This window comes from Rhinolophus sinicus, chromosome 5 (genome assembly GCF_057876585.1).
Source record: "Rhinolophus sinicus isolate RSI-liver-muscle chromosome 5, RSI-T2T, whole genome shotgun sequence".
Lineage (NCBI taxonomy): Eukaryota > Metazoa > Chordata > Mammalia > Chiroptera > Rhinolophidae > Rhinolophus > Rhinolophus sinicus.
Window position 1 is genome coordinate 61951928 of NC_142505.1, and position 23689 is coordinate 61975616.

Sequence of the window (23689 nt, forward strand, 5' to 3'; positions counted from 1 at the left end):
ATAGTGAAATTTAGAGCTGAAGTTAGCTATCCTCTTTTATTGGTTATCACTGATAAAACTCGATTGCTTAATTTTGTTTTTCCAGACATTCAGGGACTGGAAGCTGTCTTCCAAATTCAGCGTGTCTTAAAATACCAGGAAGATGACTTCTCACTCTGGTGCTTTTTGTCATGGAGACATAGCTGAAACTGAGCCGAGCTGTCCTTCAAGAAATGTTAGCCTTGGTTTATACTTTTTTTTTTTAATGTAAATGCCAGCTGAAATACTTACGCTACTTATGTTGCAGCTTATTCATATTTTACAGTTTCATTTATTTATCTCTCAATTAATGTGTTTAGTTATTGGACCTAAATAAAAGTGGCCTCGGATTAAAAGCAATCAGGATATTGTGTAATAGCTAAGAAAAGCACCAGTTCTTTCTTCCTCCTGCTACTAGAAGAGACAATAAAAGAGAGGGAGAGAAAGAGATTATTTCGTTGTGTAGGGGTCATACACTGATGACAAATAACAACAGACATGGCACTAAATAGTGATGAAGAATGGAGTAAATAGTTGCCTCGCCTTCAGTTTCCTTCCGTTGATCTGAGATATTTAAGGAGAAGTCTCAGTTTGGTACTATTATGTCTTTAACGCCTCTCTAAAATTTACTCATCACCCATTTTTTAAAACAAACTGAAGACGTCACCTTTAGAAGATGACAGTATACAACTAGATTAAGTAACCTTGTTATGTTGTTGTTGTTTTTATTTTTATATTTTTCTTAAAGCAAATGATGGCAGTTTTCCATTTCTAGCAAAAAAAAAATAAAGTTTCCTTTTTATATAATTTCATTTATGTAAAAGAAACAATTCCTATAAGTGACACCCTATGAAACTCTTTATTTGGATTGTGGCCTTTTGCAGTTTCTTTTGCCCTGGCTCCTTGTGTATAAACAAGAACCCCCAGTTGGGTTTGCAGGCTGGGTACAGAGAAAGCTGTACAACCCCATAGCCAAGTGGCCTGAAACTGGAGAAGTGATACAAACACTGAGCAAGTATGCTTCAGGCTGCCTCTGATGGAGATTTGAACTGAAGGAAATACTCGGTGAGGACAGACTGCTCACTTCTGGCAAATTAATTAATTCATCCCCAGCACCATCTACGAAATTGCACTTTCCAAATGCAGAATCATGGCCCAGGAGGGGAAATTTCATCTGATGGAGATGCAGTATCACCTGAGATGACAGAGAGCTTGCTCTGGATCAAAAGTAATCATTTCCATTATCCTCAAAGCATCTTTGATTTGCCACAGCAACTGTATTTGTGTAAAGCCTAGTTAATTCAGAAGACTGATCAAATTCCACAGTACCTAAAATACACCCAGCCTCTCCTGCCCTCACTCACTCACAAATACTCATGCACTTTTTCTCCAGACATGCTGAGCACTAATAGTTCCCGGCATACAGTATTCTAGCTCATACCCTGGGTTGTGCACACAGCTTTACCTCCACTGAGAGTTCCCATCTCTACTTTGCTTGCTTTGCAAATAACTATTCATCCTTCAGCACTTATCTTAGACATCATTTTTCCAACTTCTAATCAGCTCTGGAGACAGTTACTTTGACTGATTCACAAGTCTGCCCAATACTAGCTGTGTGAGCATGAGCAAGTTATATAGCCTTCCTTTCCTTTAATTTCCTCATCGGTAAAATGGGATGACAATAGTGCTTACATCCTAGGACCATTATAGGGATTAAATTCCAGAATTAAATTATAATATATTTAATTAACCTAAGAGCTGCTTCAGAGCATGGACTGAAATTCATTCAGTTTGTCCTTAGCCCCAATATAGTCCCAGGAGAGCAATATATTTATGTTCTATTGAATTGCATCAGGGTGAGGTCAGCTGATGCTTACTTGTATAATCATAACAAGAGTTAAGGTTTTTGAGCACTTTGTACCAGACATTGGGTACAAATGGTCTGGGGCTTTATGTGTATTAATCCCTTCAATTCTATAATCCTTCAAGCTAGGTCCTATTATTAGCCCCATCTTAGAGGTTGGAAAACTGAGCCAGAAAGAAGTTAATGCTTTTCCCAAGATCGTACAGCAAAGCCAAGATTTGCAGCAAGGGAATCTGACTCCAGAGGTTTTGCTCTTAACAGACATACTTTAATGATTTACTGCTGAAGAAATTCCTATAATAGGTATACGTCTGTGGGGGTATGTGTAAAAGATTGTTGTCAATTTATTTCAGATGATAATCTTTTAAACAAAGCTCACAGTGATACTTCTATTTGCATCAAAACCATGTATTAATTATATTTATCTGGATTATTTCCATTTTTTCACAGTGATACTTCTATTTGCATCAAAACCATGTATTAATTATATTTATCTGGATTATTTCCATTTTTTCACAGTGATACTTCTATTTGCATCAAAACCATGTATTAATTATATTTATCTGGATTATTTCCATTTATCTGGATTATTTCCATTTTTTCAGTTATATTAAGACCATTCAAATGGACTTAAGCAAAACAGAAAACTTAGTGGCTTCATATTGAAAAGTATCAAGTTAGCTTCAATTATACCTGGACTTGGGCTACCAGCAGAGCTCAAGGCTTGGGTCTCTTGGTCACCATCTCTTGGCTGTGATTTCCTGTGATGTCTCTATTTTCAAGCAGTACCAACTACTCTATGAGGGAGTCCTGGACACTTCACATTTATGATTTATCAGCTTAGCAATCTCATGGGAAAGAGAGCTTCCTTTTCCCAAAAGAGCCAGTCAAAGTCCTAGAACTAACTCGTTGGCTAGTTTTATTCACACCTGAACCCATCACTGAGGCAAAGGGATAGGAATGTATAAAGAAGTTGGGACTAGGTCACATGACCACATGAATTGAGAGAAGGTGTTTTTCAAAAGTAAACCCAATCATCACGATCAGGGGGGAAAAGTGGAATTATCATTGGGGAGGCCAAAAAACAGACGAGAACAACACTGGTTTCAGGTTAACTTTTCTTTGTCCATTAAAGCCTACTTCTTGGCAACAATGTTAGCAATTTATATCAATGATAAGATTAAATTGTAATTTTTGAATACCAATTCTTCCACATCCAGATAATGAGTTAATATATGTGTGTCTATATATTTCCTGAAGTGGAGCTTCTTGGTCTAAACTACAGTTGTCGGAAGGGACTCATCAGAAGATGATTGATGATTACCTCATCGTTTTGTAGCAATTACTTTGCAGAGTGTAATGCATCAGAAATAAATTGATATTAGGATATGTGTGTATCATGGACCTACATACTATATATGATTTACCTCTCAGAATCAAGGGGGGAGATTATTCAAGAAAAGTTGCATAATAAGATTCATAACTGAAAGGACGTGATTTTGATATATTCCTTTTTGTAGAAAGGGGTTCTTATGACCCAACAAAATTCTATAATACAAAGCAGTATGCCTTTATTCAGAATTTCATGTTAAGTCATGTTGCACTGGTAATTGTTTTTTCTTTGAGAAAAGTTGTCATCGCGGGAAGTGAAATTAAAATGGTTTTTAAACTTGGTACTTGGGCTAGAGCCAACTTAAAAACTCAGAGTATAAGAAAAAAAATTTCTTTAGACCTGTCTTCTCCCTAAGTATTATCAATTCAAAAAGATTTTCAGATTCTTTCCCCACGGATCATATTCAGGTAGAGGTAGATTTCAGCCCTCCACATGTAGGACAGAAAATAATATTAAATCAACAATAAATAAATATTAAAAGTCTTTTCTTTAGTTGCTATTTTTCCCTTTTTCTTTTAATGGCTGATTTCCAGTACTCTCCCAATTTCTTTCTTGTGCTACAGCAAGCCTCAGAAAATACTTCGCCATGACAGCAATTATTATATGCTCTCCATTTTTTGCCCAAATAGTATGAGACATCCAAATGAATCTTAATAGTTTAGAAAAATTGAATTTAGGTTCTTTGGACCATAACAGTTAGTATTACTCCATTGTGAGCATTTCTGGATTGTAATTAAGAAAACTCAACATTACCAGTAACACTGAAGTGTTCCAGGAAATGCCTAATTTACGTACAGCTATGCCAGTTCTGTCGCTTCTGCATCTGGTGTGTTGTAAAGGATGGTATGATTGTGCATGCACAGCACCGAGACACAGATGAGACAGAAAGCAACTCTCAGGATGGTCCATAGGCCTTCTGAATTTCTGAATTTGAATGCCAAAAAATAAAAAATCATTCTTCAGTCATTGTGAATATTTATACTAAGTGGATAGAACTGGCAGTGATCTGGCTTTGGTACAGTCAAACATCTGGATTCATTCATTCATTCACTCATTCACTCATTCATTCATTCAGTTAGTCCACAAATATATACTGAGTACCTTTGGTATTATTTAGGATTATGTTAGGGGAGAAGTTGGGTAAGAAGGCACAACTGCAGTAGCTTGAATAGGAATTGATTTTTCCTGGATATAAGGAGTCCAGAGGTATTGGTTGTTGACATTGGTTCAGTGACACAAGTGCCAGCATTGCAGCAATTTTCCTTATGAGAGTCACTGAAGGTGCAGTTGTCATATAAGTGTTTAAGGCAGGAAGCGGGAAGACTGAGGATAAGGCCAGTGGTGACTTCGTGGAAGTGGAGCCTCATGTGTCCCTAGATATAGGTTTGATGTTTGGCAGGCTCGTTATAGTCATTAGTCCAGGAGAGCCTCAGACCAGATAGCTACTCTCTGCTCCGTGTGACCTTCTGTCACAGTCAGTTCAGGGTTCCAAAAAGTGGCATGCCCCAAGCACATAGTATTTGCCAATGTCTAACTGGCCAAACAAATCAGAAGTCTGAGTCTGGATGAAAGGTGAGGGGAAAGAATCTCCACTTCTTGATGGAGGAAGAATTTGTGGCTATTTTTTATAATCGTAAAATGAAAAATGAGTATCATCTGGCATAAAGAGAAAGTAAATACAGAAAATAAAAATAAATCAGCAGTACTAAATCACTATTACTATAAAAGTAACAACCTTTTCCTTTTTTTTTTTAGAAAATATGAGTTTATTTCTTACAAGTCATCTGCATTTTATAACATCTTGAAGAATCCCCACCAGAACCTCCACAGTCCAAATGAAAAAAATATTTTCTCTTTTTTTTTTGAGGATAATATTTTTAATTAATTTATTTATTTTTTAAAATTACAGTTGGCATTCAATATTATTTTATATTAGTTTCAGGTGTACAGCGTAGTGATTAGGCATTTATACGATTTATGCAGTGATTCCCCCTATTACCCACCTGGCACTATACATAGTTGTTGCAATATTGTTGACTATATTCTCTATGCTGTACTTTACATCCCTGTGACTATTTTGTAACTACCAATTTGTGTGTGTTAATCCCTTTACATTTTCCACCAAGCTCCCCAGCCCCCTTCCCTTCTGGCAACCATCAGTTTGTTCTCTGTATCTATGAGTCTGTTTGTGTTTTGTTTGTTTATTTTGTTCTTTAGATTCTACATATAAGTGAGATCATATGTTATTTGTCTTTCTCAGTCTGACTTATTTCACTTAGCATAATATCCTCTAGGTCCATCCATGTTGTTGCAAATTGTAAGATTTCATGATTTTATGACCAAGTACTCTTCAATTGTGTGTGTGTTTTTATATATATATATATATATATATATATATATATATATATAATATATATCCTGACAGGTGAGGAGATACCTCATTGTGGTTTTAATGTGCATTTCCCTGATGATTAGTAACTGAGCACCTTTTCAAATGTCTACTGGCCATGTGTATGTCCTCTTTGGAGAAATGTCTATTCAGTTCATCTGCCCATTTTTAATTAGATTATTAGTTTTTTTGGTGTGGAGTTGTATGAGCTTTTTATAAATTTTCAATATTAACTCTTTATCAGATGTATCATTGGCAAATATCCAATTTAGTAGATTGTCTTTTCGTTTTGATGATGATTTCTATGCTGTGTAAAAACTATTTAATTTGATAAGTGCCGTTTTTTTTTATTTTGTTTTCCTTGCCTGAGGAAATAGATCAGAAAAAAATGTCATTAAGAACAATGTCAGAGAGTTCACTGCCTATGTTTTCTTCTAGGATTTTAATGGTTTGGGGGCTTACATTTAAGTCTTTAATCTATTTTGATTTTATTATTGTATATGGTGTAAGAAGGTGGTCCAATTTCTTTTAGTTTTTCTTTTCTTCTTTTCTTTTTTCTTTTCTTTTCTTTTCTTTCTTTCTTTCTTTTTTTTTTTTTTCTATATGTCTCCAGTTTTCTCAACACTGTTTATTATTAGACTGTCTTTACCACACTATATATTCCTGCCTCTTTTGTCGTAGGTAAAAATAACCACATAGGTGTAGGTTAATTTCTGGGCTCTCTATTCTGTTCCATTGATCTGTGTATTTATTTTTTTCTGCCAGTAACATGCTATGTTGATTACTATAGCCTTGTACTATAGTTTGATATCAGGTAGCATGATACCTCCAATTTTGTTATTTCTCAAAATTACCATGGCTGTTTGGGATCTTTTATGGTTCCATATAAATTTTAAGATTATTTGTTCTAGTTCTGTGAAATATGCAATCGGTATTTGGATAGGGATTGTATTGCATCTATATGTTGCTTTGGGTAATATGGATATTTTAACAATGCTAATTATTCTTATCCATGAGCATAGTATATACTTCTATTTATTTGTATCTTCTTCTATTTCTTTCTTCAATGTCTTATAACTTTCTGAGTGTATGTCTTTTACTTCCTTGATTAAATTTATTCCTATGTATTTTTTTGATGCAATTGTAAATGGGATTGATTTCTTGATTTCTTCCTCTGACAGTTCATTATTGATGTATAAAAGGCAACCAATTTCTGAATATTAATGTTTTATCATGCTACTTTACTGAACTCATTTATCAGTTCTAACAGTTTTTTTGGTGGAATCTTTCAGGTTCTCTCTATATAGTATCATGTCATCTGCAAATACTGACACTTTTAATTCTTCCTTTCCCATTTGGATGCCTTTTATTGCTTTTTCTTGTTTGATTACTGTGGCAAGGATGTCCACTACTATGTTGAACAAAAGTAGTGATAGTGCCTGCGAGCAAGTGAGTCTGTGCATGAGCCCTTTAAAAAGACATCTGTGTTTCCCACAGCCTCCCTTCCCACCCAAGCTGTTGGAAACACTACTGTTTTTCATACCCAAATGTTGTGAGGACTCCTCTTCCTGGCACCAGTTCTCCAGGCTGGGAAGCCTGGTGTGGGGCTGGGGTCCCTTGATCCTCCAGTGGGGCCCTCCATGGCCAAGATCCCTCCTGATTCTCAACTGCCACACGCAAGTGTGGGCCTGGCCCATTCTGCACCTCTACCCCTCCTACCAGTATTTCTGTGGCTTCTTCTTTATGTCCTTAGTTATAAAACTTCTGTTCAGCCAGACTTCAGATGGTTCTCCAGGTTGATTGTTCTATAATTTAGTTGTAATTTTAATGTGTTCATGGGAGGAGGCAGGCACAGCATTTATCTACTCCACCGTCTTGAATCACCTTACAGTAAATTTTTCAAACCACCACAACACTCCTCACCCTCTTCAGAGATTATTAGCACTCAGATTGGGAAGTACTATTCTAGGTTTCTAGGTTTTGCTGTTGAGCTTTGGGGATGCATGGCACTCTGCTTCCAATTTATCTAAATGTATAGCTTCTCAATTCAGCTGGAAAAGTAGGGGGTATATCACTTGAGCTAGGAGAGCTATGATTCTAAACTTTTTGTAAATTGATACATCTGCAACATTGCTGCATTCATATTCTTGGTGTCCTTTGATTTTCTAGCTTTCCTAATGCCATCTTTGACATGAACAAAATAAGATTCAAAGTGCCAATATGTGAGTTTTCTTTTCCTGTTTATGTTGGCAGTTTCTAAAGGCTCACCCTTGTTTAAATAAAGTGTTTGACTTTATTGAAATTAAATATTTAAACATAAGGACCTTATATTATTTCTCATTTCATCATCTACTTTGAAATTCACATATAAAGCTCTGGCATGCTTTTATTTAGCTCATACTGCCTATATTCAGTGGTGCTAAGCATAGAGCAAATAGTCTATAAAATTTTCTGATAAGTAAAGCTAAACTCTTCTAAACCATCTAGACAATTCCACAGAAATAACTAAGCTAGTTGTATTGTACTTTGTAGTGAAAAATAAAGGAAGCAGTGGTTGTTATTTTCCATTTCTCAAGGGCTTGTTAGGTGAAGGCATATGCCAAAGAGATATTGGGCATTCTTGCCAAATTACAAAAGTAACCAATTATCAAATCATTTTGCATTTCAAACACATACGTGCAAATAAAATGAGATTCAAGAGTGCTCTATGATCAAGATTTGCACATTTCATCCTCACGTGAAAGTCAGGCTATATTTTCTGAAGTTCAGTGAGGATAACACACCTGAAGGAATCAGTCTCCCCAGAGACTGCATGAGCACAGTGGTGTTAGAGCAAGTTGTTCTCTTACTTTATTGTGTGTCCGTGAGAGAGGAGTATAAAATACTGGGAGCCACAGGCTTTTCATTCAGGCCTCACCCCTCCCAAGATTTCCATGTTCTCAGTTGTAATTCACTCAACCACCCATGACATCCTAATAAAACAAGAGAAACAATGTGTCTTGTTCAATTCCTCAGGATTTGTCTTCTAAGGCAATAGGTGAGTTCAGGGTTAGAGACACTTCTTTCCTACTTGCTATCTATTTTTATAGATCTGAAGAGGCCTAAGAGGTTTCATATGCCCTGTTCTTTCTCCCTTGTCTAAAGTCTCCATCAATGCCAAGAGCATCTCACTGGGAGTCTGAATTTTCCTTTAATCTAATCCATTTAGAAAATGACTCACAATTTATTGAATAAAGTAGAGAAAATTGATACCTTTTCATTAGACTGACAAAGTCTTTTTCACTGCTGGCATCTGAAATGTGTTTTCTATTTAAATTTTATTTACATCAATCTTCTCTAGTGGGAGCAAGATTAAAATGAAAGACCTTACAATCAGTGTACAACTTTCCCATTACTGCCAAGATTGAAAGCACTAGTTTTGCAAAGGGACTTGGTGCCAAGAATTTTCTGGAAATAATTTGATTTGGGATTAGTCACAAAGTAGAATCAACTGAAAGTGATATTTTATCATATCGATAGCTGTAAGAGTGATTACTTTATATGTATAAAGAGAAAGGTGTACTTAACTGACTTTATTTGATTATGGTCAGTTTGTAGCAATTCTAGCAAAAAAATATACAGCATAATGTAGTAATAACCTCATAAAGTACTTTTTTCAAATTGAGAAAATTCTTGTATACAAATATACTCCTCCAAGGAGCCCAACTTTAGAACTCTAAGCTTTAAAGTTGTAAGACCCCAGAGAGCTTAGCACCAAAAGATAAACAGATGTACATGTGGCTTTAAAGTTGCTTATAAATATCATTTTTTTAAAAATCTGATCTTCCATCCAGAGTCAGTTCTCCTTCCATCACCATATATTTGTTCCCCTTTACCCTCATCTACCACCCCTGCTGCCCCCCTTACCCTCTGGTAACCACTAAACTATTGTCTATGCCTATGAGTTTTTGTTTCTTCATTTGTTTGTCTTGTTCTTTTGTTGTTTTTAGTTTTATATACCACATATCAGTGAAATCATATGGGTCTTGACTTTTTCTGTCTGACTTATTTCACTTATCATAATAATCTCAAGATCCATCCATGTTGTCACAAATGGTACTATTGCATCTTTTCTTATGGCAGAATAACATTCCATTGTGTCTATATACCACAACTTCTTTATCCAATCATTTATTGAAGGACACTTTGGTTGTTTCCATGTCTCTGCCACCGTAAATAAAACTGCAGTAAATATTGGAGCACATATATCTTTACGGATAAATGTTTTCAGATTTTTTGGGCAGATACCCAGGAGAGGAATTGCTGGGTCATATGTTAATTCTATTTTTAATTTTTTGAGGCACTTCCACACTGCCTTCCATAGCGGCTGCACCAATCTGCATTCCCACCAACAGTGTATGAGGGTTCCTTTTTCTCCACAGCCTCTCCAACACTTGTTACTATTGGTCTTGTTGACGATAGCCATTCTAACTGGCGTGAGGTGAAATCTCATTGTGGTTTTTATTTGCATTTCTCTGATGATTAGTGATGTTGAACATTTTTTCACATGTCTATTGGACATTTGTACGGGTCAGGTCTTCTGCTCATTTTTAAATTTGATTGTTTGTTTTTTTGTTGTTGTTGTGATTGAGTTGTATGAGTTCCTTATATATTTTGGATAGTAGCCCCTTATTGGACGTGTTGTTTGCAAAAGTCTTCTCCCATTCAGTTTGTTGCCTCTTTATTTTGTTGATGGTTTCTTTTGCTGCGCAGAAGCCTTTTCATTTGATATAGTCCCATTCATTTATTTCAGCTTTTGCTTCCCTTGCCTTTGAGGTCAAATGCATAAAATGCTCTTTGAACCCAAGGTCTATAAATTTAGTACCTATGTTTCCTTCTATGCATTTTATTGTTTCAGGTCTTATGTTTAGGTCTTTGATCCATTTTGAGATGAAATAATGCCATTTGCGACAATATAGATGGATCTTGAGATTATTATGCTGAGTGAAATAAGTGATACAGAAAAGGCTGAGAACCATATGATTTCAGTGGTATGTGTTACATAAAACTGAACACAACAAAGGAACAAGACAAACAAATGAAGAAACAAAAATTCATAGACAGAGACAATAGTTTAGTGGTTACCAGAGGGTAAGGGTAGAGGGGGTGGTAGAAGAGGATAAAAGCTGGTCAAATATATGGAGATGGAAAGACAACTTACTCTGGCTGGTGAACACACAATGTGAAATATAGATGATGTAATACAGAATTGTACACCTGAAACCTATGTAACTTTACTAACAATTGTCACCCCAATAAACTTTAATTGAAACAAAAGAAAGAAATTAAGATTCATAGAGGGAGCCTAGTAACACTGAGCTAATAAAAAAAAAAAAAGTCTGATTTTCCCTTTGATTTAAAATGCAGAGCCATTTTGGAGTTCTCTACACCTACACTCAGGTTAGCTCCTCCTCTGTCACTATGGATGTAAATGGATTAAAAAGAAGCGACAACCAGAGGGATATGGAATTCCAATGGGATAAAAGTCAATGCCTTTTCTGTTCTGAAATAGCAAGGCTCTCCACACTGAGTTGGCTAAACCTGAGAGATACATGTGCAGTAGGTACATGCCATTTGTTAGGGGCCACCAAGAAATACCTGTTTACACTAAGGCATCAAATATGGTGTTTTCTGTTTCTTTGTTTCTTTGTTTACTCTTAGAGCCTTCACTGTGCTTCATTTCTTTATTCTCTCTTCATTCTGGGATAGCCCTCTTGGTTGGATTTCTTTGAGGAGAAATTATTCACAAAGAAATGGAGGTTTTATCACTATATTAGGTCTACTGTATAGATAGCTGAGCTGGAATATGAAGGCTGGCAGTTAGCAAGCAACATGTTTCTGTATTCCCAAAAGGCAAGCAGAATCCATACCTCACTACCATCATTAAGAATCCAGTGTTGGTGAAGCTAGGCAGAGAAGTGGGTACTTGTGGTGGCAAATAGCAGAACAATTTTTCCGGAGGACAATTTGATGAGCTATATATCACAAGTACAAAACCCTCTCACTGTTTAATTTAGAAATTACACCCTTGGCATTCATCCTGGGGAAATAATTAAATACACTTGCAAAGATGTATGTGCAAAGGTGATCATATAAGTAGTCTTTCTAATAGCAAACAACCAACCACCAAAAAAAAAAAAAAGACAACTTAAATTTCCAGCAGTAGGGGATTGGTTACATAATTTAAGATACAGCTCTGCTATAGGATATTTTACAAGTATTAAAATAATGATGCATTTATTCATAGACAAGAAAAAATGTTTATGATTCAGTGGTTAAGTTTTAAACAAGAGTACGGGACAGTATATGTATTATGATCTTATTTTTATCAAAAAATTTTATATTATAAATTGTGTTTGTATATGCATTTATTCAACCATTTTAAACATAAATATTGATCATCTACTATGTGCCAGCACTGTTCTAGCCACTTGGGAATACAAAGTTCAAATTTTCATGAAGCTTACATGGGAGGAAAAGACAAAACTACCCAGGTAAACTGAAAATGTGTGAATCTGGGTAGTAGTATGTTCTATTAAGAAAATCAAAGCAACACATAAGGAGAAAGTGGTAGAGTCATGTGGGCATGAATTATTTTATACAAGTTATCAAGAAAGGCCATTCTGAATTGGCACAATTGAATTGAGGCCAGGTTAATGTCAATTTTGGGAGAACACAGCTCCAGACAGAGGGTGAGCCAAATCAGAAAAGAGATTTACAGGTTTGCAGAAGAGCTTTATTTAATAAGCATAGTTCTTTGCCTTCCTTTTGAACCACATATTAAAAATTATGTACCTATAAAGTGCAAAATATATGCTGAATTAATTCTAAAATAAAACCATCAATTTAGTAAAAGCAAGACCAACATCCAGTTTTTGACTTTGAATGGACATGAGGATAGTTATCACATACAGTCACCCCCCTTTATTTATGGGGGATATATTCCAAACCCCCCAGTGCATTCCTGAAACCACTAGTAGTACCATGTTTTATCCTATACATACTTATGATCAAGTTTAATTTATAAATTAAGCACAGTAAGAGATTAACATAAATATCTAATAATAAAATATAACAATTGTAACAATATACAGTTGATCCTTAAACAACATGGGTTTGAAATGTGCAGGTCCACTTACATGCAGATATTTTTTTCAGTAAATACTATAAATTTATTTTCTCTTCCTTATGATTTTCTTAATAACACTTTTATTCTCTAGTTTACTTTATTATAAGAATACAGTACATAATAATATAACATAAAAATGTGCGTTAATTGGCTGTTTATGCTATTAGTAAGGCTGCTGGTCAAAATTTATGTAGATTTTCAACTAAGTCAGCACTCCTAACATCCACGTTGTTCAAAAGTTAACTGTACTGTAATAAAAGTTACATGAATGGAGTCTCTCTTTCTCTCTCTCTCTCTCTCTCTCTCTCTCTCTCTCTCTCTCTGTCTCTCTCTCTGTCTCTGATAACTGAGACAGGTACTAGGTGAGTAACAGGTGGGTAGCACGTAGAGTGTGGATATCCTAAATAAAGGGATGATTCAGGTCCTCGGCAGGACAGAGCAGGACAGCCTAAGATTTCATCATGCTACTCAAAACAGCCTACAATTTAAAACTTAGAATTTTTTATTTCTTGAATTTTCCATTTCATATTTTTGGACCACAGTTGACCATGAGTAACTGAAATTTCAGACAGCAAAACCACGGATAAGGGGGAAGTACTGTACTCAAAGTGCAGAATAAGCCAGGGACTCCAGCCCTGGTGTCCAACTTAAAAATAGGAATATTATTATTGGCAGGAATTAGGAGCACTTCTCTGAGTTAGCAAAACATCTCTGAAAATTCCCTCTCACCAGAGCAGGCAGCTTTTCTCAAAGAAATAGGAACTATACCCTTACCTTCTGATAAGACAGCTTAGAACAGACCATGACAAGTAAAAGATTTATTTTATGTTTTGTGTATTATCTTCAAATTCATATGAAGTTAGCCTATTACTATATATACATGATGTGATCAATAAATATGGTGAATGTTTAAATTAATAAAAAAAAACTTTATTACACTAAAAGACACATTGCCATTAAGCCCCCTCAAAATACTGCCCCTCACTTCAAACACACTTATCCCATTGTTCTTGTCACTTTCTGAAGGAGTTCTGGAAGTCATCCTCCATCATAACAATGCTCCGTGTCACACCTCACTTCTGGTACAGAAATTTCTGTTAAATATAAGCATTATGGTGTGTCCTCATCTACGTTATTCACCAGATCTGGCACATGTGACTTCGGGCTCTTCCCCAAAGTCAAAATTATTCAGAACACTGAGGCAGCCACGATAGCGCAACTAAAAACACTCGCGAAAGAGGACTTCCAGAACTGGTTCAGAAAGTGGCAAGAACGATGTGATAGGTGTGTTCGAAGTGAGGGGTAGTATTTTGAGGGGGATTAATGGCAATGTGATTTTTACTGTAATAAATTTATTTTAATTTAAACCTTCACCATATTGTTTGATCACACCTTTGTATACTTATTTGCTTTAATAGGAAATGATTTTGTTGTTTACTTAGTTTTTAGATTACTCCATCAATGAGGACTTTACTTATCTGAAAAACTAAATGATATCCATTTTCCGTTTTCCCTTATAGCACATTGTATTTATTTTAGTCTCACAATTTGTCAGTATATATTATTGCATCACTACATTTAGTGTTTATCTCCCATAAGCGATGTAGCCACTGTAGAGTAGAAACTGTCTATTTTATGTTCAGCACAGTAGTTAACAAATAGCTTTTGAATGAATAAAAGATAACTTTTATCCTCAAATACCATCAAGAAAAACTACCATTCAAGGAAATTGTGCCGTACTTATCTCTGGCTTTTAATACTGTGCATATCACAATCCACACCTTCACCTCCACCTTCACCAAGATAAAATTGCCTCAGTTTGAAAAGTACTAGAATAGCATTTGTAGGAGAACAACGCTAACCAACTCCGTCATCATCTATTAATTCCATGTATGTCTTTGAAATATATTGTAGATCCTACAAAGAAATACAGTCTAATCAGTAAAAAATAAATACACGCCCCCCAGAATTAGTATAAGGTTCCATTATAGATAAGGTATTAACTCTCTATGACAGTAATTGTATGAATGCATACATAGCTGGAGAGAGGATATATGGATAAGTAATAGTAATAATTGCCATGTGCTGAGTACAAAGTTTATTATGCTAAGTACTTTAGTTCACCTAAAATTCACTATAACCACTTCTGGTATTTTAAACTCCATTTATAGCTCTGAAACCTGAGACTTGAAGTAAGGAAATTTCCAAACAGATACTACCAGTAAATAGTGGATTTATCCAAACCCAGTTTCTTCTATCAGATACCCAAGAGCCTAGAGCCTTAATCATTACAACATGCATGGGATCCTATTCTTAAATTTGGGCTCTCATGAAAGAGGAAGTTTGGAATGAGTACAGGCCAAGGTATCTGATGCCTTTAATTTTCTGTTTGCTTTGATGAAGACAATCACACACAGGGAGTTGCTGTATTGTAATAGCTCTTCCAACAACCTGTGCAAAAAGGGAGGCTAGAGAGCTATCCCACCCCTCTAATGGGTTTCCAGCCATTGCTGTAAATTGCATGGCAGTTTACATAAAAATAAGTCTGGATATTTGTTTTGATTGATGTGTTTATAACCTACTTTTGGGAACATGGAAGAAATGTTATGTTCAACCATTTAATTTATGGTCAAACTCTCCTAACTCATAGAATTGAGCTGAGTGTTTGGTATAATATCAAAGAACGATGGTTTACTCTATAGCTTTGTGAAAAATTGCCTTTTCTGTTTTGGAGTGATTTTATTCTTTAGAGGAATAAACATGATGATGCAGCTGCTGATGATAATAGCTAATATTTATTGCACTTTTACTAATGCCAGACACTCTGCTCAAGTGCTTCGAATGCATTGTTTCATGTAATCCTCACAATCCTTTGCTATAGGCTCTATTGATGTAGGCTCTTTTTTTCCTTCTTTTTTTGTTTCATCATTTAATTCATTTATTCATTCATAAATTTGCACACCTGTTTTGAGCTGCTTTATGACATTTAAAGATGAATGCAGTATGATTTTGCCCTCGAGGAATTCACTGCTAGTGAGTAGGCAGGCATATGAGCTAATAATTAGAGTCCAGTGCTTTTAGGGGACAGTTACTATGGTTACTGGCCACAGTGTTTCCTCAGTTGCTGCTCTGCCCTTCTGCACAATAGCAGAGCAGGCATCCAAAACCAAGGGGCACTTGACTGGCATTTCAGGTGCAGGCTTCTTTCTTCTCTCATCTCACACATCACTGCCAAATTCACCTTCCCCAACTGCCCTTGTTATCATATCTTCCCTTTGCTCAATACATGTAGAATCCTTATTGACCGACCATTCTTTTAGAAAAATAAAAAGTATATGTTTTAAAAACCCAGGATCCTTGCTGTCATGAACTTCCACAGTTTATTAAGTTTTCCTCTTCCCTCTCTCCGCTGTGAGCCTGCTCTTCTAGCACAATAATGGTTTACTCCTAGAGGAGCACTTTGCTCGCTTATGCCTCCTTACCATAACTTAGGCCAAAACGCCCATAGCACCCAGTAGCACCCATACTGAGAAACCCTGAGCTACACTGTACGCTCTGAGGGCAGGCACTATGTCATGTTCATTATTTTGACCTCTCAGTACATCAGGTAGCACTTCGAATATAGGAAGTGTTGAACTGAGACTCAGAAAAAATCTATTGAAATTATAAATAGGGACTACAGTTATTAGAGAATCTAAAGTGTATTTGCAGTATTTATTAAGCCCATCGCTTATTAGTACCTTGTTCTATTTCCATGGGAAAGTGCATCAAAGCGAACAGCAATAACAACAACAACAAAAGGATATCTGCCCTGTTTAAGATTTATCCCTGGAAGATGGACTGGTTCTCCTTTTACAGTCTCTATTCTTCTCTACAGCAATATGTCCTGGATATGAGGGCAAAATCAAGACTCATGGTTAAATAGGCTTTAGTGATTTTAAGAATCTCTCAAAGGAAGATGAACATTCTTTAAAAATTTTAAGATCAGATATTTTCCTGAACGTGGCACATTGATTGAGTGAATCCCAGAACCCCAGGGTTAAAAAGGGGTTTTTAAGACCCTCTTGTAATCACCACAGATAAGAGAGAGATGGTTTTGCAGCTAATATTTAATTAAATCAGTTCTTCTAGGGAGAAAAGTCCTCATAGCATTAGCACCTACTTCACAGGTTTCTCATGGCTTCAAAAAGTGTTCACTAGTGGGAATTTCTATTAAAATGCTGTAACTAATGAAACCCAGGCATGTGTAGTTCAAACCAGGAAGTACTGAGTATAATATGAACTGCCTCTTGCCCAGATTATTTATTTTAAGTTAACTTAATTTTACAAGAACCAAACGTATTGGTTTTCCACAAGTGTTTGTGCTGACATGATTTATTTTCAATAATAATACAGCAGAGAGAATTCATTCATTTACTCAGCAGTCATTAAATGTTTTATTAGAGTTCCATGAATCCTGAACACAAAACTAGATGAGTTAACACAATAAGGATGAAACACATGGATTTTGTGGTTAAGTAGTCCTGGATTCTAGTGTTAATTCCTGCAATTCCTGCCTGTGTAAGCTTGGGAAATTTATTCAACCTCTCTGGGTTTCAGCCTTTCATCTGTAAAATGGGTTAATAATAATGCCCTCTTTATAGGGTTGCTATGAAGACTGAGGTAATACTTTTAAAGTACTTAACACACAAACACCTAAGAAGCATTCAAATATATCAGTTATCATCTTTATTATTGCACTGACCATTATAATTTAAGATATTAAAGAATTTTAATATTTAGTTTTTGTTATTATAAACATATCCATAAAGTTATAAAAATAGTTACATAACATTAATATTAGCTCCTTTTTACTAAACCTAATCGATCATTTCTCCTCTAATAATTTATCTGTAGGTTTTAGGTAGCTTCCAGTTTGGGAGAAGAGGCAATTTTTAAATCCTCTCCTTGTGAATTTTTTAAAGATACTGTGCGAAATACTAGTTTATGAAAAAAATAGGATTGAAGACTAAAGTTTGACCTAGAATATGAAGTGATGTATATTAAGATGACCATGTAATGCGCAAATCAGTCTAATAGCATTTTTAGAAAAGCAACACTGGAAGAATGAACTAGATTCCAATAAGCAGAAGCCAGTGCCAAATCATCAAACTCTAGGAGAGGTGAGTGTAATATGAATTTTTAGAGTTTATTGGCAGGTATGGGGACATTTTTATTCTTAGAAAGCCATTTCTTTTCCCCTATGAGCCAGCAGATCTTTACAACCTTGATTAAAGGTGATATGTGGGTTTTGAGATGTATTCTTTCTCCTACTGCCTACATTTTCATTCAGGAGATATTAATGCTTGAGAAAAAGAGAAACTGTTCTGTTAGCTTGCAGCAACATAGGTCAGCTCTGAAAGGGCAGAGAGCAGCCTAAAAACAAAAAGAAGGAACAGGGTCCTTTACAAGTAGGCGCAGATACTAGAGGCTGATCCCCAGGGCAGTTGTTCATTATTCTTGTGCCTCTGTGAGAAAAGAGTGACAAAATACTAAATTGAAGACTGGGAAATGTAGTTTTCCCTCAGAGCTAAAATCAGAGGGTTTCCATTCTCGATGGTATAGATTCAGGGCAGGAATATTGAAATATTTGATGGGCTTTAAGGGGACAAGCATAGCAAAAGTGACAGGCCTGCTTCTGACTGAGTGCTAGCCAAAGGGAGTTTCAGATTGTAGGCTCTCAATAAACATCACCAACAATGACTTACCCTGCGTCACCAGAAGCTTTGCAATGTATTGTTCCCTTCCAACACTACATATATTTTTCTTGTTGTCAAAATATATGCTTCTCTTATTTAATATTGTCAACCATTAGTTCAAATAAATAAGTACTCTTTTATCCATGACTAGAATTTTCCCTACTCCATGTCCTGATGCATTTTACGTGGTTTGGTCTGGTCTATATTTAAAGCATAAATCAAGCATAAATAAAATTGCCCTTGAAAAAAAATCCTTAAATTGACCTTAACAGGGAAGACATGATTTTGCATATGTAATCCTGCATAGGAATTTTTACTCAAATATTGAGGAAGACTGGATTCTAAAGGAGAGAAAGACTGAAGTAACAAAACTATAGAGAAAGAGGAAAACCTGAATGCAGATAGATATCTGGGTGTTTAAACCATTCTGCTTTAAGTTCGCAATCTAATCCCTCTAGCAAATGTGAAATGGAGAGAGAATTTGAATGTGCTCCTGCTTCACTTCAGAGTTTACTCCATTTCATTTTCAAATTAATCCTCTGTGCCATTAACAGATGTCATTTGGTTGCTTTGTTGTTTTGAGACTTGAGCATCATGATGGAGACTCATCTGTGGGTTGTGAGGGTTGAGAGGTGGTGATGTAAAGACTGCACTTCCAGTCCACTGAAAACAGCCAGCCCGGAAGGGTCACAACAAAAACACTGGCAGACATCTTGAAGATTTCAAATAGAACAGTCGAGGAGGATTTGTGAATGGAGAGGCCTGAGGAGCTTCAGAAATGACTGATGGTCACTCAGAAATAATTTTTCACTCAGGACATTAAGAAAAGTGTGGAGCTTCTTGATTTGTATTGAGTGAAGCTAGTCACTAGTTTTAGAAAATCTCATTATCAAAAAAAAAAAAAAGTGTGCTGTGAATACAGCCACTAAATTCATTGCCAGCTTCCATTGTGGTCAACCTTGATATCGTCCTGAAACAGGGCTGTTTCATCAGGGATTCAACTTTTCAAAGTTCCACCCACCTCGTATCAAATATTTTAAAAGGATACCACAGGCTGTGTCAAATACACTTTTTACTGTAAACAAATATTTTCATTTATTATTACTTTTGATTTTTTTTTTTGCTTGTTTGTTTGTTTGGGTTTTTTTTATTAGTTTCAGGTGTACAAAACAATGTAATAGTTAGACATTTACACCGCTCACAAAGTAATAATCCCCCTCCCCCAATCTAATACCCCTCTGACATTGCATATATTAGAAAGCAGAAATTGGTAGTCACAATATTGCCATAGAGATATGAAAAACAGTTTGGGGAATATAATCAATAATGTTGTAAAGACTGTACTCTTGAATTTTTTGGTTTTTCAGGTTTTCTTTTGTACTTTTGGTCAATTCATTTTTGTCTTTTGGTAGGCCTTTGAAATTCTCAGAGGCCCTAGGTTGGCTGGGCCATTATGAAAATAGTTGAGCAGTCATTCTGATGAGCATCTAGCACTTTGTCTTCTTCACTGAAAAGAAATTGTACATGATTTTGATTTATAAAAACTAACAACATTCAAGTTCCTCCAAAAAGTAAGACTTCCCGGTCCGTATGTTTTCACTGTACAGGGGATTTTTGACAAAATGTTGCTGATAAACCCAGACAGCATAATTATATTTGCATTGTAAGATTTATAAATGAAATTGATTCTTCTTAATAGAGTATTCTTAGCCAGTTATGGATGGTTAAATGGGACCTAGTTGCTTCAAAGAGCATTAACATCTACAGAGGGACACAGTACCACTGCACACGTTGTTTGGACAAATTGCAAACACACTTGTTCCCTGTTTTTGCACAGCCTCCATAGTGATTGGGAAATGGTGGTGTGAGATGGAGCCTTGTCTAGAGGGAGAAGAATGTAAGACACTGCCTGATAATTCCGGATGGATGTGCGCTACAGGCAATAAAATTAAGACCACAAGAGTAAGTCCATTTATTTCAAATGTCTCATGCATGTTACAAACTGTACTATTTGCCTTTGTGTTATACAAACACCACCCAGGAAGCTCTGAACAGGAGAGAAGAAAGCCTTTTCCCTGACAAAAACCATTCTTAACTATTCAAATCAGTGTCCATCTATCAACAAGAAGTTAGAGATTGAACTTAACTCTCCTACACTGAGCAGTTTAGCATTTCTGTCACTGGCTCTTAAATAAAGCTAGATTGCAACAGCCAAAGGAAAGAGGACCAGTGAAGCAATTATTTGGATAATTCATCCAACATCTATGGTGCTCAGAATAGATAATAAAATAAGGGTCTTGCCTTATTCATCCAGATGGTTTGTTGCAAAGGTCTATATTTGGGTACAGCCATTTTCCAAAGGTTCTTTAAAGGAATTTTTTGATGAATTTATAGGGAAGTGAAAGGTTTTTGGGATGTGAATAATCGTTCTTTGATTTCTCTGGTTAAATCAGGAGTTATCTTCAAAATATATAACAACCTGTGTGGTGAGGCTACGCAACCCATCAGAATGGGTGTCATGATGCTGGAGCAGGATGGAGAGGCCCAGCTAGGCCACCATTGACCCTGTAAATACTGGACCATAAGAAAGTCTGGGAGTCCTAAAGGAAGCAGTGGGAAGGGTGGGGTGCTCAAGGCACTTAAGACAGTAACTATGTACTAGTACAAAGATATGTTACTATTTTAACAACCAATCATATATATGTACACACACACACACACACACACACACACACACACACCAGGGGTGCCCCAAAATGTATACAAGTGGACAATATTGTCAGCGTTGCTCAAGCAATAGTTTGCCATAAACAGAAGTGTCTGGAAGCTGATGGTAACCACTTTGAGCACCTCTTATAACTACAGAAGTCAACTGTGACTTCTATTCATCTTTTGTTATCGGTATATATTGACTATTACAATTCTGGTACTGGTACAGTTTTCCTTTCTTAAAATGTGTATACATTTTTTGGCACCGCGTGTGTGTGTATAGTCACATATATGTGTACCATATATATGTGTGTATAGTCATGAACCTTGTTGTGTGTATGTATCTTAGTGTGTTGGATATTTTTTAAAGCAAGCTCCACCAATTACAAATCCCAATATATTGAACTTATAGTCTTCCAAAGGGTGATTTAAATTTAAAAGGGCATCTCTGATTCCAACCCCTGTATTATGAGTCTTAAATTGATCTTTCTTTTCAGCATTATCTTTTCAAAAAATAAAATTGGTTCTTGCAGCTTTGTGATGCAGAAAACAAAAGTAATGCTATATAATATCATATAAACACTTATTTTATATGTAATAGGAGGAGATGCTTTGCGTGTCAAATTTAACTGCCTGTACTGATCACATTAGCTAATAAATTGCCACACCTCCCTGACTTGCAGGCAGGAGAGATTTCTGAACCATCCTAGCTTATTAACCTGCATTTTCAAACACCCAAGAAGTTCAGCATGAATTACTGTATTTTGTTTCAATGAAATACCTATAGAAGAAATACCCTCAGAAATAAGCTTGGTTGGTGTAAATTACCCACATAAACAATTTTAATTATCCAGTGGAGTGTGGGTTCCAGGTTTCCCTTTCGTTACATTTTTCTTGAGAATTATTTTACCAAATAATTTAAAGATACCCTCATAAGTAGGTCTTAAGCTACTCTAAATTATTACTCCTAGTGTAATTCCAGAATCGTGAATTTTATCATTATTTTGAAAATGTCACTGATATAGTTTCTGCCAAATCTCCATTCTCTATTCCAAATGATAAATGATCAACATTTACTGAAGGTAAACCCTGCTCTTAGGGTGCCTCCAGACTTGAAACTCAGTAAAGAACAATAATGCAAGTTAAGTGATGTCAGGAGTTAAATAGGTGAGAATCCAAGAGTACCAACTCGAAGACTCTTCGGATGCTAAAATATAAACAAACAATACACAGACATTGTTATCACGACTTTTTGTGACCTATCTAACTTTCTGTATTCAACTTCTGTAGAGAATATTTTAAAAGCATCAGGCATGTTGTAAGTACGTCCTAGACATTTTCCGGCCTCACAGGCGCACAGCGCAGAAGTTGATCATGGTATCAGACGCTGGAACACACTAGGTTTGCTGCCTCCCTGGGTGGGCTGAATGCAAGCCAGAGAATCAAGTGTAAGAGAGAAATAAATCGCCCTTGCAGTGCATTTGAAAGCAGAGGATGTACCTATTCCGACGTGTGCATCCATTGCAAGGGAGGAAATGAGAGCCTGCTCTTCAGCCTTGTGAGTCGGAAAACAGAATTCTCAAGTCTGTCTTTAGAAAAGGAAAAAGAAGACACTAGAGAAAATGTACTTTTTAAACCTTGAGAAGACTCCGACACTACTCCTGATTTACATTTTCCCCTCTTCTTTACCAAGATATTCACAATGAAGCAAGCACTTTTAAACACAAAAGCACCAATTAAATCCAGACGATACATACAGGAGCTTTCCATTCTGTATAAATGGTGTGCAAACAACAGTCCTTAGATCATATGCTCTGAAAATAGGTTTTATAGTAATTTTTTTTAGTATTTATTTTCCCCATTAGAGAATGAATATGCCTACACACTTCAAATATTGACTCTAGTAATTTAACTTTTAAAAGAGTTCAATTCACAAATATACTTTAATTTGAATCACATGTTTTCATTTTTCTGTTCTTAAATAAGAGGTAATCTTCAGGATAAAAAAAATTATTCAAGTTCTTATCAATGTGAAAATAAAAATAAAGAAAATCACCTTTTTTTTGTTTTTATGTGTAAGATTTATTGAAAGAGAGTGGCTCTTAGGAAAAAAAACAAAAACAAAACAACAACAACAAAACTAAAGAAACATACCCAGATTGTTAATGACAACTGAGAGTTTCCTTCATGTGTTATTTTAAAAAGTAACTCCAACATAAAGATATTTGCAAGAACAATTCATGGTACATCATTGTTTTTCCCTATACAGGTTTCTTTCAAAACCTTCCTATTATAGGGATTACTTCCCAAATAATCATCTAAACCAGAATTCTCAGCAGTCTTTGAAATGTAGATAAACAAAGGATGCTTCAAAGTGTAATCTAATTTAGACTTTTAGATGTTCCTTTTT

The 23689-nt window shown here is 35.7% G+C and overlaps 1 protein-coding gene across 2 annotated transcripts in view; it reads left to right on the forward strand.

The window, feature by feature from the left end:
* The window catches only part of TAFA1 (TAFA chemokine like family member 1), a 562910-nt gene that overhangs the window by 533694 nt on the left and 5527 nt on the right, over positions 1 to 23689 (forward strand). For both annotated transcript variants that reach the window (XM_019711753.3, XM_019711752.3), the window contains exon 4: positions 20408 to 20532. In XM_019711753.3, the coding sequence (XP_019567312.1) occupies positions 20408 to 20532 (125 nt within the window). The remainder of the gene's footprint in view (positions 1 to 20407; positions 20533 to 23689) is intronic.